At 38.1% G+C, this 14,684-nt stretch overlaps 1 protein-coding gene across 2 annotated transcripts; it reads right to left on the bottom strand.

The window, feature by feature from the left end:
• Nucleotides 1–4,290: 4,290 nt before the first annotated feature.
• On the bottom strand, nucleotides 4,291–11,762 carry LOC110045033 (sphingomyelin phosphodiesterase 2-like). Of its 2 annotated transcripts, XM_020750620.2 has the most exons (7): nucleotides 11,391–11,762; nucleotides 11,113–11,209; nucleotides 8,200–8,276; nucleotides 7,912–8,095; nucleotides 7,362–7,574; nucleotides 6,808–7,066; nucleotides 4,291–6,672 (listed from the first exon to the last, which is right to left on the bottom strand). In XM_020750620.2, exons 1-7 carry the CDS (start codon nucleotides 11,432–11,434, stop codon nucleotides 6,311–6,313), a joined length of 1,236 nt encoding a protein of 411 aa, XP_020606279.2. In that variant the 5' UTR covers nucleotides 11,435–11,762; the 3' UTR covers nucleotides 4,291–6,310. The 2 variants fall into 2 exon arrangements, with proteins under 2 accessions (XP_020606279.2, XP_020606280.2); XM_020750621.2 differs by lacking the exon at nucleotides 8,200–8,276 and having other exon boundaries at nucleotides 11,391–11,410.
• Between the last annotated feature and the right edge of the window lie 2,922 nt (nucleotides 11,763–14,684).

The following is a 14,684-nucleotide window of genomic DNA, read 5'->3' as shown; positions in this document are numbered from 1 at the left end:
TGCTATTTCTGTTTTATGTAAAGTCCATCGTAAAATTATGAATTATACCGTCCAAACGCGAATACAGAGTGAAGCTCTGCAGGAATCGAAGGCGGAGCTTGCTATGGCGCAGTGGAGATATATTGCCCGGAACAGATCTGCCAATCACCTCAGCCAAATATGGTTAGTGGAGTTTGTCATCCTTTTTATGCGCTCGGGTAACCGCCCCGATTCTCGATCGATACGCTTGTGGTGTAAACGTTGTTGGGGTCCTTTTAATTTTGAGTCAAAAATGTATGGACAGTCGGCGATTTCACAACGGGAAAACGAATATCTGAACCTGAGAAGGCAGGTCGATCAACTTAGAAGGGAGAGTAAGCTATCAAGGAAGAAAATTTCGGTTTGCTCTGAAGAGTAAGTAGAAAATGGTTGTGATTTTGTGCGTGAAGCTGCGTGTTCATGAAAGTATTGACTTTACCTGTCAAAACCCTGTTTATTAATTAATTGCGCTTTATGTTGGCATTGTTTATATTCAAAAGGCTTCTTTTATAATTCGAGAGGATTAAAGTCGTGGCGTTGCTTTGTTCAGCGCAGAGAGCAGCGATTCAGCTGCAGTGTTTAGACAGCCGTTGGCCATGGTACTCGCACTATATCTAGCTCATAAGCTTAAAAACGTTCCCCAAACTCTTTGACACTAATTCCTAAACGGTTATTTTAATATTGATAAGTTAGTCACATCAAGGTGAAATTACTGCTTAGTTTTCGTGGCAAATACATTCAGTTCCCAAGAATTAAGCTTAAAATTATCAATTCAATATTGGAATCGAATCTTATGATTAGCGTGATGTTTGGTTCGAAAGCAATCTTTCAGTTTCATCGATGTCCAGTCGTTCAACAGCGCCACAAAATCGTCCCCTTTACAACTGTTCTGTTAGTTCCGTGGTTGATGCCAATGTATATAGTCTGGCAACAGAAAATTTCCCTCAGTCACCGAAAAATAGCTCTTTATTGTATATTGACTGCGAGATGTGGGCATTTAAAGGGCTGCTTATAATTAAACCTCTCTTAATTTGCATTCCTCTTCCTTGACTTGACAAAGGTTGCTTTCCATTTGACCGCAAATTTCCCAAATTTGGAGACGGAAATGAATGTTCTAGAAGTTTTCTGTGAAAAGTTCCAAGTTGAATCAACCAAAACAATGTTGCTCCATTTGGCAATGCTGGCGATGCAGCCAATGCACGAAGTGAGGGGCATTAATTCCTGGATCAATCAGGCAACGTTTTGAAGGTCAAAACCAGTTAAAGTTTGTCAAATACCAGTATTTTTAATTTGCTCATCTCTATTTGTGGGCAACTGTGATCAAACAGTTGTACAGGTGCAAGGAGAGGTTTCCTCCCATCTCTCACTGAGCTGAAAGAGGAGGGAATCTCTGTGTCGCAGGGCAATAGCAGATTTGCACGTTGTTGTCATTTGACTACAACTACCACAACTCCTTTTGATTTTTCTTTATTCTTTAAATTTGAAACACCAGTGGGGTTTAAATAACAGTTGCCTTAATTACCTTAAGAAACAAAACAGATTGAAGGATTCTGGTAGTTGTAGTCAAATGACGCCATCATGCAACTCATCTATTCAATACAGATTCAAGTCCCAGTCAGCTAGCTGTTCAAAAATTGTTTCTAACCGAGTGAGTAAATTATTCTTAATCTTGAAAAGTAGTGACATAGATACTTGTATTTGAATTGCATTATATAATTTTGAAGTACAATTTCTTTGGTAAAAGAACACCCTCAGGAAGCTAACAATCTCAAATGACTCACTGTTGTGTGAACATGGCTGCCATTTCTTATTCCAAGTCTACATGAAGTCCCTTTATAGACTGAAAAGACTGGTTACTTGCCTAGTTTGTTTCTATCGAGTGGCAGGCAATTGCTAATGCGAAAATTTTTACTAAGAAAATTGTAATTCCAGTGAGCTGGGGTCATTGACCTCTTGACTTAATTGTGTAGTTCCAGAAAATATGTAATTCATCTTTTTCAAACTTTTTTCAGTAAAAATAGCCAGGTTGGTCAGTGATGGGAAACAGATATTTTAGAGGGATAACCATAAGCTTTTCTTCAATTTCAATTGATGCTGACTTTGTGTTCATTCATTCGTAGCCTAAGTCGATTCTGCCAAGAGAAGCGAGCTGATGATCCCCTACTGGGAAAGATCCCAAATGCAAATAATCCTTACAGAGAGAGAGGAGTGGGCTGCTCTTTGTTATAAACAGTACTCACTTTTACTGAAAGTATCAGAGACTTGGCCTGGCTTTGCTGCAGATCTGAGAATTAAGAGGAATGCTTTTGACAAGGATGACGATTGCTACTCCATCTTCCTGGCTTGAGGGTGTAGTCCAGACAAGAAGTAAAAGGGTTACGTGGCAAATAAAACTACAGCACGACTCAATGTGGACATGTATCTTGTAAACTAGAAGCTGATGATAAAAAAGTTTGTAATCATGTTGAATCTAAGACATTTTTTTATTGATGGCCAATAGCCTTTACATAGTTATTTTTCAATTCTGGTCAGTAGTTTCTATTTTGCACGTGTTTGTGCAATACAGCATTCAAAGAAAGTTATGTGCAATAGCCCTTGCAGGCAGCCTAGTGGATGGTCAGTGAAGTTTTGGATGTAAAATTAAAAAATAAATCAAATTACAGGAGTAATGTGGGACATCAATTTTTATTATTTTATTTTAATTTATAATTAGTTGTGCTGGTTAGAATAACTGTCAGGTTAGTACATCCTTTAATTACAGCTAAAAAAACTGATTTTCTATGCATCCTGACTTCTTACAGCTGCTCTATTCTAGAATTAAATCAATTTTCTTGATTCATATAGGCTTGTAAACCTCAATGCTCAGTCACTGTATTTCTTTTTAATATTTGTGCTTTGCCTTGACAAATCACAAAATCTCTCTACTGTTACACAAATTAATAGTAATTAAGTGTTCTATTAGAATAAAGAACTATAATACAAAAACAGACATTGTTTTACTAGTGACAAACTTAATTTGACCACCTTGCAGAATGATTTTAATTTATACTTTCAGCTCAGCATATTGTTGTGGTTGATTCTTGTTCTAAATATTTTAAAAATATAATATATCAATTCGCAATATTGGTAATTATTTACAGTTATTGTAGGTAGGATCATTTTGTCGCATTTCAGTTTTCTTTGACCATGACCTTTGCAGTATCAGTCTCGCTATTACGATGGTAATATTTTAAATAACGATAATTTACACAGTTTATTTGTCAAGTTGCTTTTACTATAAACATGCCATCATGTATAGTTGTAGCTAAAAATGTTTTTCCTAAATTTATACTGAAGATATATTATTGTCATTACCTAATTTTTGAATAAATTGCTTTTAAATAGTATGGACATGATCTCATGCTGCTGTATGTTAATAAGGTGGACAATTGGGTTATTTCCTATACTGACTACCTCACGAAAGTGGAACAGGGTTCGTACGGGTCCTGGAAAACCTGGAAAGTCCTAGAATTTTCCTGTGGCATTTTCCAGGACTGGAGAGTCCTGAAAAAGGGCGACTGATCCTGGAAAGTGCTGGAAATCTGTCAAACTCAAGTAAAAAATGTGAAATGTCTGACAGACAGTAAGGAGAATTAAAATTGAGATCTTGGGAGTGAAAAGGTTGATGTGAATTTTAGAGTCCTGGAAAAATCAATCTTGAGTCCTGGAAAAGTCCTGGAAATTTGTTTCTGAAAAAGGGTACGAACCCTGTGGAAATTTTACTGTATGTTATGCACAGGCCCATTTTTATGGCCATTTAGGGCTTCTGATTAAAAAGAGGCATTGTGAGAGGAAAGTACCTTGTTCAGCTGAGTCTAACCAGAGCTCTTTATCAGTACAGATGAGTCCATCACACTTGTAATCTAAGAACTACCTGCCACTTGGCCCCCCAATATGAACAGTACTGGCATTTGCTCTTTCAATTTTAGAATCCTTTTGAAATGAAATTTGCTACTGATATTGCTTTTTTATGCACTGACTCGTACATCAGGCCAGAGTTAACCTTTTATGGGTGCCCTACATAGCTGGGGGGATTTCACAACCTTATTAATGCTTTGTTTTGTCAGTAAAACCACTGATGCTGGGAGTGAGGCCCCAAGAGAGTTCTCATGAGTGCTGAAGCCAAAACGACCTTTAAACTTGACTACTCACCATTCTTGATTTGGCTTCACTGCTTTTGTTAGGGGCCCTGCCACTAAAACAAAGCAGTCGCACATGAAAAGGAGACCTCTATTATTTGCATAATGATCAGCAATTTTTAATAGCTGTAACTAACTTATTCATAATTATAATTTTTAGAAATTTGTTCATCTTCCTACAAAATGATTTCTCTTAACCCATTGCCTCCTGTGCCAGCCGTAACCGGTCATGACGAGCGTTGGCCTTTCTTCCACTTCTGACGTCATCACCCTTGACCAAAATTGGCATCATCTATGCTCAACGTCTGCAGGGGGAAAAGATCTTTCCAATGATACCCAGATCAGAGTGATCGGCCCAATGGAGCCTGAGATATGCACAAAAATACTCAAAAGGCTGAGTGAAAAACTCGGAGCAAAATTTCCTGCCCCTGCACGTGGCTACTCCATGGCAAAAATTGCCTGTCTTGATGATGCTTTCTCAGAATGCTCTAAACTGGAAGCAAGCCCAGTAGAAGGTCAATCACTGCAGCCAAAAGAAAAGAAAAGGAGAAAAAGGAAAGGCGAAAAAAAAAATAAGAAAATCGAAAGGCCTAAAGACGTAGGTCTCAAACTTTTGATTTCTGTGCGTGCCTTAGCGAAAAAGTCATAAAACGCGATGCTAGTGGAAAGAAAGGCATGCTGTCATGTTGCAAATGAGTTTTTGAGTAGATTGGAGCTAATTTGGCCCATATCCAGCCGCAAAATCTCCAAAATGTCCAAAAAATGCATTTTTGGCAAAAAGCTCCAGGAGTCAATGGGTTAAAGAAAGAAAATACTGTTCGATCATTTTATGTCTTACAATGTTAAATGTAAATATTTGCAAAAAATTGGGATCAACCAAAATGTTGCAAGTCTCTTCAAATGTGTCAAAATCAGTGATAATCATATTACATAAGAATTAAAAAAATTGATATAATTATTATCCTTTAGTCACCTGTAGGCACACCATTTCAAAATAGAAGATCAGGTTTAGATCTCAATCTAAAAACACTTCAGGTACATGTAAGAAATACACTATGATAACTTGTCATCAAACTCCCTAAAGACAACAAATCATGAAACACAAATTACCAGGTTCTACCAACAGTCATCAATGAAATTGATTTATAAACAGAAGACATTAAGGGATTTTTACAGTGTTTAATATCATGGGTGACAAATTACTCCTTAATTCTGAGGTAAAAAGTTCAGCATTAATTTATAATTTCACTTGTGAAATTACAAAATTGCCTTGGCAATGCTTGGTGCGAAATTTGCCGATACAATAATCAGTCAAACATCCAGGATTGTAAGTGTAATTTGTCACCCATGATATTAAAAAGTAATCAAACAGTATACTTACGTTTTGTCAAAATTCTGATAATTTCCCTCACCCAAAGGCTTGGAAAATTATTAGAATTTGACAGCAAGCACATGAAATTATTTCTAGTTGCCATTTGATAACCCATAATAATTTTAAATTATTAAACTATAAGCTCTTAAAGGGCTTATATACATTGTGCTATATAGTGTTATTAATAAATTGTTATAAGTGATGAATTAATTAATTAAATAACCACTTATTAACCAAGAGTGAGGTCTTTACAGGAAAATCTTAAACCGACACCTTGCTGTATTGACCTCGCGTTCAATATGGCTGGGCTGAGGTTTGAGATTTTCCTGTAAAGACCAAATGTTTGAGGTTAACAAGTTGTTTACTATATGGCTTTTTGCTTACTTAATCATCACGACAGAGGCAAAAGGCAACTTGGAAATGGCCTACCGTTTAGGTATGTATCTATGTAACTATGTAGTTTTGCAGGCCCGTAATCGGTCCGTGGGCATTATGGGAGAATAATACCCTGCAATTTGCCAATCAGAGCATGCATTATATCAGTGACAAACAAAAGCCATATAATAATTATTTTTAAAGTACATGACTTGAAATGAGCTACCATAATTGATTTCCTAAAAGTTATCTTATTTAGATCAAACCCGATAGTCCCAATGAAAATTGGCAAGCAAAAACTGATAATGACACTTGCCAAAGGGCTAGTTAGAAAGATTACACATTACTTTACTGTCAAGCAGTTCATTCATTTCCTAGGGCTTATCTGATTCAACTGTATGGCAATCATCTGCTGCACACTTCTGTATGCACTGTATTCATCTCGCGTATTGAGTATCAAATAGAACATAAAGCCAGAGAGAATGACAGTTGTAAAAATGCGAACCAGATACAAGATCTTGCCAGCAACATGGTGCAGTGATAGAGGAGAGTGCTCACCCACTGGAAAAAAGACAGGTGATATGACAAAGAACAACATGGCACAGGTAATAAAGATCTGGAAGTAGTTTTGACTTGATAAATTGTCAATTGCTTTAGAGATGACTTTCTTTGTGTCGGACAGGGCTTCTTGACTCTTCTTTACATTCGGACCTGTTCTGTGAATAGAATCTGTAATCAAGAAAATCTTGTATGACCAAAATAGTCCAACAATTTCTCACAAAATCCAAAATCAATTTAAATTTTACACCTGCAAGTTGGAACATAGAAGGGTTGCATTAGATAGTTCCGGTTATTTCTTTATACCTGTCTTGTTTAAAGCTGACTCTTTCACCACAAATGAAGCTGCAACAGCCTCATGGTCTGAAAAGGAGAAGTTCTTTCCTGGAACGAGTCCCATGGTAACTTCACAATCTACACATTCTAAGCTTCCCTGGGTAGAGCGATAGAAAATGTAGTCGATTCTGTGGCCATCATCTGGTCCACCCTTAAGAGTGTTGCTTGCATTTCTGTCTCCTGAAAAGGTGTTGTGGCTGACATCTGATGTGTTTCCACAGCAACCAGGCTAAAAGAAGCAGGAGACACTTATTTTGTTGCAAGGAGATCGGGGATCAAGCCAGTGCATAAAATCCACAGAAGCACATTGACATTTAGCACAATTACAAGTAAGTCTGTCATTATGTACACCAAGAGAGGGTAAAGGTATTGTTAACATTCTGCCCCATGTACAGAGAAAACAGCAACAAGCAGAGTTCACTGGCACAGCATTGTGAACACCCATGAAGGGAACATGCCTTTGAAAGGAATATGTCAACAAAATAAGTCACACATTTCTTAGTTACAAGACAGTATGGTATCACCTTCACTTTTCCATGTTTGTCCCAAGCATCGACCAAACCAGTAACATCCTTGATGACTCTGTAACACAGCTGGGATGGCTCACAATTCATGTCCCCGCAAACTATAACAGTATCAGTAGGCTGCGTCAAATGTTGAATGAACTGAGAGAGCTGGTAAGATTGAACTGTCCGATGGGGCAGGTACTGTCTGCTTTCATTGTATTCTGCATGCATCTTGACAAGAAGAGATGGAAACACAATAAGCACTAGATCGATAGTATCATTTGTTACAAGGCAGTTACATGTATCCATACTATTAATCAGCCATTTTCTAATGATCATGAAATAAAGATCCTTAAAATAATATTATGCAATGCATGTGTTACCTTAATGTATTACTAATGGGATAAAATCAAACAGTACTCTACATCATTCTGATGTTGTGAATTCTAGTTTTTAGCAAAATGGAAAGGTAATCCTAACCACTGTATACTGATTAGGATTGGCAAAGGTTAAATAACACCTGCATTATTAATATAAATTAGCTGAGATTAGGCATAATGTGACTTACATGAGTAGAGAAGAAATGAATTGGCTGTTTAGGATGATCTATCAGGCAGTATCCAGCAGCTTTTCCACCAAACCAGTCACCGTGAGTGATGTTGTACATATAGCCATTCAAAGAATAACGATAAGTGAAGGCATCAATAATCGGATAGCGAGAGAAGACACATACTCCGCTACCAATTATGCCACTGAAAAAAAAATTAAAAGAATTTAAAATGTGTTTCACTTTTACCATTTAGACAAAAGTATCTTACAAAAAACTGTTAAAAATAATTCATTTTTATTTCTGTACCTATAAAAGTAATGTGAGTATGGAAGGACATCCTCAATCTTTTGACTGATAAATTCAAAATCCCCTCTGCTCCAAATCTGTAAATTAAAGTAATTTTTAACAGGAAATACTATTGTATTACTGACAGTAAACTGAAAATGCAAATTAAAATCATCTTTTATTTGCAAGAAACTTCTTCTTCTGGGAAAAAGGAACACGAAACAAACAAAATAACTGCAATATTAACACATTTATCATGAATGACGTCATCGTAGGGTACACCCACCCGCACTCCACTCTTAATTGAGAAAGGTGGTAATGCCCATAGATTTATTACACTAATTGAATTACACCACACAATAGCAAAGACTAATATGCTGTATACAGATAGTGGATGAACTAAATGTATAATAGAGAGTAGAAACCCTGCTACAGTAGAATAATTCCCAGGTAAAATTACAGCCTGGGCAACCCTAAAAGCTGGAGTGACAGAACGGCAGAACGGTGGAATGGCAGAATCACGGAACAGCGGAAAATGACCCCAAATCCTAAAGACAGAATTGTGGAATGGTGGAACGGTGGAAAATGACCCCAAATCCTAAAAGACGTAATCGCAGAATGGCAGAACAGTGGAAAATCCCCCGAAATCATAAAAGACAGAACGACGGAAAATCACCTGAATTCCTAAAAGATGGAATGATGGAAAATCACCCATTCGGCAATATCCACAAACCCAGCGTTCGACTAGTGAGTACAGAGAGAGAATTGCAACACCACCAAAACCAACTCTAGGTCTACAGATGTTACAGATGTTACAGATGTCAGCAAAACATCCGTCCCAAACCCCAGAAAGGCAAAGCAGAAGTAGTTCCTCCACCACCGTGGGACTTGATTCTTGATCGACTGGAACTCAGGCCAATCATTAATCGTGATGGGGAGTTAAGGATGTCTATCAAGCTGGAGCCAGTGCATTATCACCCAAAGTTGTCTTGCATTTCGTAAAGCCCACAGCAAAAAGTATTCATCAGTAGAAATAACGGAAGCTGACAAGGAGGTGATGATGGATGATATCCATCTTCAGCAGTTACGTTGCGAGTTCAGTTTATAAAGATCTATACGGTAGTCTGTTCATTACGTGCATCACGGCCACGGGCCATAATTACTTTTAATGCCCAAACTCAGCTCAGTTTGATTTAAAGTGGTTAAAAAGTAATCTTACTAGTAATGCATTAGTGGGCTTTTTAAGGTAAGCAACTTTCGCAAAGTTTTTCACTGAAAGTCATTTATTGTTGAGGTTTGACAACGAAACGTCAACCTTTGTGAACATGGTTTATATTGACAGTTCCTGATAATGTTAGTTATTGTCGAGATTATTTCCAATAAATTTTAACTCGACATTACTTTCACTTTAAAGTAAGCAGCTGTAGCATATTTTCCCAAACATTTCCACATTGATTTGAGGGTCAGACGACAAAACCTGCATCAACATGGTTGATATTGACAGTTCCCGTTAATTAAATGTTAGTTTCATTTGATATTAATTTTAGCTGATTTATACTTACGAATAATTACTGCAGTTTCATGCAGATTATGCAGTCAAAATTCAGTTGAAAAGCATGCAGATGTACACAAGTTTTAAAAGAGACAATTAAGTATGCATTTTGGTTGATTGTTACAGCAATAAATGAGAAATAACTCCAGTCCTTTCGAGTTACATTAACTCTAACAACATGATGTTATATATGATGTTATACATAACAAGCGAAGATAATTTCCGCGGAACTTGAATTCATGCGGAAAAAAACAAAACACAAAAAGGGGATAGGTGGGCTTAATGTCACTTACTTTGTTTTTTCAATTATCATTTAACCCTTTGTTAGGGGGGGGGGGTGGGGGAGGTGAGGAGAGAAACAGTTTTTTGCAGATCTTGGCTCTTAGCATTAGCCTTTTAGAGCGGCTTTGCTTTACAGTATTTACAGTTCCCTCTTTTGGGATATTGCGTGATTTTCCATCATTCTATCTTTTAGGATTTCAGGTGATTTTCCGTCATTCTGTCTTTTAAGAATTCGGGTGATTTTCCATCATTCCGTCTTGTAGGATTTCGGGGGATTTTCCACCATTCCGCCATTCCATGATTCCATCTTTTAGGATTTGGGGTCATTTTCTGCTGTTCCGTGATTCTGCCATTCCGCCATTCTGCCATTCTACCATTCCACCATTCTGTCATTCAGTCTTTTAAGGTCGCCCTTACAGCCTACATATGGAATAGCTATGTAGCCTGAAGTTTCAAAATAAGCCCTACTGATTAAATATGTTGTCCAAAAAATTACATCCAGGCACATACCTTGGTTCATAATTCAGAACTGCAGCAGTCTGTCTACTGATGCATCTCTAAAGAGGCTTTTCAAAGAAAAACCTCGAGAGTCACTACAACATTTTGTCAAAGTTCTTCAAGGATCTTAAAATATCTTGCCAAAGATTTTGAAGAATGGTCAAGGATGTTGCAAGTTGTAGCTGCAAGTATCCTTGCTAAAATCTAAGACTAAACCTAAGAAGGTTTAGCCTTTTATAGTTTTCTCCAGCCAGTATACATTTCTTAAGCAGGGCTGGTCTATAAAACTTTGGTAGACTGAGGCGATTTCTGTAAACACTGCTGCTGTAAATTTCTGATGCCTTTCAGACCCTTTCATTATACAGTTTCAGTTTCTCAGGTTTGTAGATCTCCCCTTCAAAGATTTCTGTGTAGTGAGGATGTAGCTTTTCTTAATTAAAATATTAACCCAGTAGCAAATAAACATTGGTTTGGCTCAATTCTAGGTTAAATACAGTTCATCGATACTAGTAAGTTAACGTTTGTCGTTATAGTACATTTGAAGTCTGACGTTAATCTTACTAAAAAAAAACATTACATTAGCCACAGCGAAAAAAACATACCTCTTGAAGTGACACAATATCATAACGACCCTTGGCAAGTTCCTCAGCAATCAGGACTTTACGCTCTGCCCACATCTTGGACACATAAGGAATACCCCTGGTGAATTTTGGATACAAATTAAAACAAATTTAACAAGAACTTCGAAGAATCCACAAAAATCTTTAAAATGTCTATGGAAGTCTTCTTAACGAAATTTACAAAAACGAACTCAATGTATTAATTTAACAGTGATTAAAAGATCAATACAGCTATGAAGACTAAATTCAAACCAGAGTACCAGCAATTCAGTGTCAAGACGTGCAAATTCGACTCGTCCGCCATGTTAAGAAATGAGTCCGCTAAAGAGCAGCCGCATTACTAAAAGCGCTATCTATGTCATGTAAATCTCACGAACTCAAAAGATTTTCAAAGGCTTCTGTGAGCATCTCATCAGAGGGCTCACAAGAGATCTGGGAGCGCTATTAGGCCCGTTCCAAACGCCGCTCTATTCATGCGCCGAACCTAACTCATGAGTTAAGTACGGCAGAAGAGCGGCGTTTGAATCAGTTTGGTTCAGCATGTTAGGTTTGGTGCGGCAAACAATATTAAATTCGGCAGGGTCTGTCGCACTATGCGCGCGACGTTGGAGCGGCAGCTGATTCATACGGCGTTCTCCTCATGGGTCGAACCAGGAGCCATAATCGGGGACGGAGACCGTAAGTCTTGGGATCCGCGCGCACCTATGATATGGGACAATTTTTCTATTTTTAGAACAAATTGCGCCATCCTGACGTCATATATCCGCGCGGATTCACGCACATGTCCGGGGCTCTCGCGTGGATGTTGTCACGTTGCGTGATCAAATGGTGAGAGTTGAGAGATTCTCTTGCGTATTTTTCACAGCGATGGCAGGGAATAAGGCAGGGAATACGAACCAAGGCACTTATATGTAGTTTTATGCTCAGAACTAACGGAAAAGGTGGGTTTTTCAGGGTAGAAAACAAGACTTAAATCTCGCGCTGGAAATGAATAATAAGATCTGCTCACGCTAGTTGTAAGCTTACGCGTATGTTTTTACGTTTGTTCTGACTTAAGAATATAGCAAGAAAACTCTGTACTCTGGTATCGAGTTAATTTGTGAGTTTCTCAGACAATGGTTAATCATAACCAAAACCTGTTTTGATGGTTTCTTATTGTTTCTGCTTGTTTGGTGAGTTTGCAAAAGTTCAGTGAAAGGAAAGTCTGACGCGTACAATTAGCTCATTTGCATAGTGCAGCTCGTGCACTTTCAAGTCCGAGTCGGTGTTTTCAATTGTCAACAAATCTTGACAAAGATTTCTTTCGTTATCTTTTGTGCTGAGATGCTGCAACAAATTTCACGAACGCAAAAAAGGCTACTAACATCATGTGTGTTTCTTCAACATAAGCATAGTGAAGTTTTACACTGCAAAAATGAAAATAGACAAGGAGTTTTGATAACTCGATCAACAAAATCGAAATCATTATTCCAAGTTGATTGAAGAAAGCGTAATCGTAACTTTGGTGATTATTTCTGCTTTATTCACATATTTTCAGCTCAGCTAAATATGTTCTCAAACATTTATCAATCTTAAACACATTTAAAAACTATAGAGCTATTGTTTGAGTTCGATGTACGTTCTCACACGAAAGTGCGATGGAACTTCGGTGCAATTTGTCATGTTTACTGGCTGCACAAAACACGCATCGGCGGGCGCTCTCATTTATCGACAACAGAGAATTTACTGGATTTTTGCACGAATAAAACTGAGCAGTATCTACGGACGTAAAGTTATTAAGCCTTGATGAAACATCAAGCGCTGCTTACAATTGAAGCGAAACTCAAACTAGCAATTATTTTGTTTTACTTTTCGGTCGCGATAGACTGACAAATTCCTTGCAAGCGTGTGGCAAGAGGAGCTAGGAAACTATGAAGTCCTGAAGCTCTGCTATATCTAAATATATCTAGCTAGTTTTTTGCTGTGTAATGGAAAAGCTGTTAATCTTCAACATATGTGAAATTTAAAGTGGAGTAATGTACAGCTCATGTAAAAGAAGCATCCGTCGGAACACAATTTGGTCAGCGATATATATAAGCTTAGAGCGGAACATACCTAAATTCGACACTGTCTTACTTCACTCAAACTGGAGCAGCTTACGACGAAAATACTTAAGCAAAATTCCAACAGACGTAAACGCGTTGAGTTGTGGGCCAAAAACATGAAAAATTTCGGGAATTTCGGACGCCATTTGCCCCGCGCGACATCCGCAAAAATCCTCGCAGCATGTACGCGCGTGTGCCGCAGGTGATGGCGCAATTTGTTCTAAAAATAGAATTATTGTCCCATATCATGGGGACAACCCCAATACTTGAAATGGCGCGCGCTTACGGTCTCCGTCCCCGATTATGGCTCCTGGTCGAACCTAATGCATAAATTACTGTAATGTATTTTTCATATAACGGGACTCGTGATTGGCTCAAAATTGAGTGGCGTGACCAATCATGCATGAAGCTGGAAGTCGTCACTAAAAATAAACACAACGAAATTAAATATGCCTTCGTTTTAAGAGAAACGGGACTGTACAAGCGAGTTTCTCTCGCGCAAATTCATTTTTTGCTTTTTCTTCGTGATAATAGCTCAGGTTATGCGATTCCCCTTTAACAAGTCGAATTAACCGGGAGAAAACCTGTCTAAATACAAACACTGAACCTTGAGTTTGAATTTGCTTCCCTAAATATTGCTATAACAGCGAAATGTCAGTTACAGCTTTTCTATTTGCACAGAGTTCTTAAATTCAGAACGCGTATTTTCTCGTCGAAAATTGTTACCACCGGCTTCCCGAATTAAGTTCGACGCAAGCACGCCGTATGAACCAGCCGTCGCTCCAAAGTCGCTCTAAAGTCGAACTTAATCAAGCTTGGTTCGGCACATGAGTGGAGCGCCGTTTGGACCGGGCCTTAGTCTCACCAGAAGCATATCATATAACCAAATAGCAGGTTGAAATCCTCATCGGCTATTAGAGTGCTCAATAGTTAGACTAGAGCAATTTATAACAATAGAAGTAAAGAGCTGGATTACTTGGTTCAAGACATTTACTTGCTACTCAGAGTTTCAAGCTTCTTCCGAAGCAATCATCAGGCAACCTGATGACTGTTTCGAAAGAAGCATGAAACTCTGGAACCTGAAATAAGTTTTTGTTTTGGAAAGCTTAATGTAACGCAAGAAAAGAGAAGAAAGTCTGTCGTTCAGTTCCAGTCTGTTCGCATAATCATAAGAAACGAAATCTACATCTATCGAAACTCTCTTGATATCTGGCAATGAAATAAGTCTTTTCCCTTGAGACACTTAGGTTTTTGCAGTTTTCGTTTTTCTTATTCCAGTAAATTGATTAAGCATGGGCTCCCAAAACAAGCTGGTTCTGGTGTGTGCTATATGCTAGTCTGTCTTATCCGTGCATTTTGTTCGGTCCTGCGGTGGACTGCAAGCACCGCAACAGAAACTGAAGATGCCCGAAAAAATCCAGGGTTTCAAAGACTAGATTTCCTGAGCTCGATACTTTACAATCGATTCCT

Source organism: Orbicella faveolata, unplaced genomic scaffold (assembly GCF_042242905.1).
Source record: "Orbicella faveolata isolate gen_17 unplaced genomic scaffold, um_ofav_v1 contig_1, whole genome shotgun sequence".
Taxonomy (NCBI): domain Eukaryota; kingdom Metazoa; phylum Cnidaria; class Anthozoa; order Scleractinia; family Merulinidae; genus Orbicella; species Orbicella faveolata.
The sequence above is the reverse complement of the archived record's forward strand: the minus strand, read 5'-3'. Positions and strand labels throughout refer to the sequence as shown.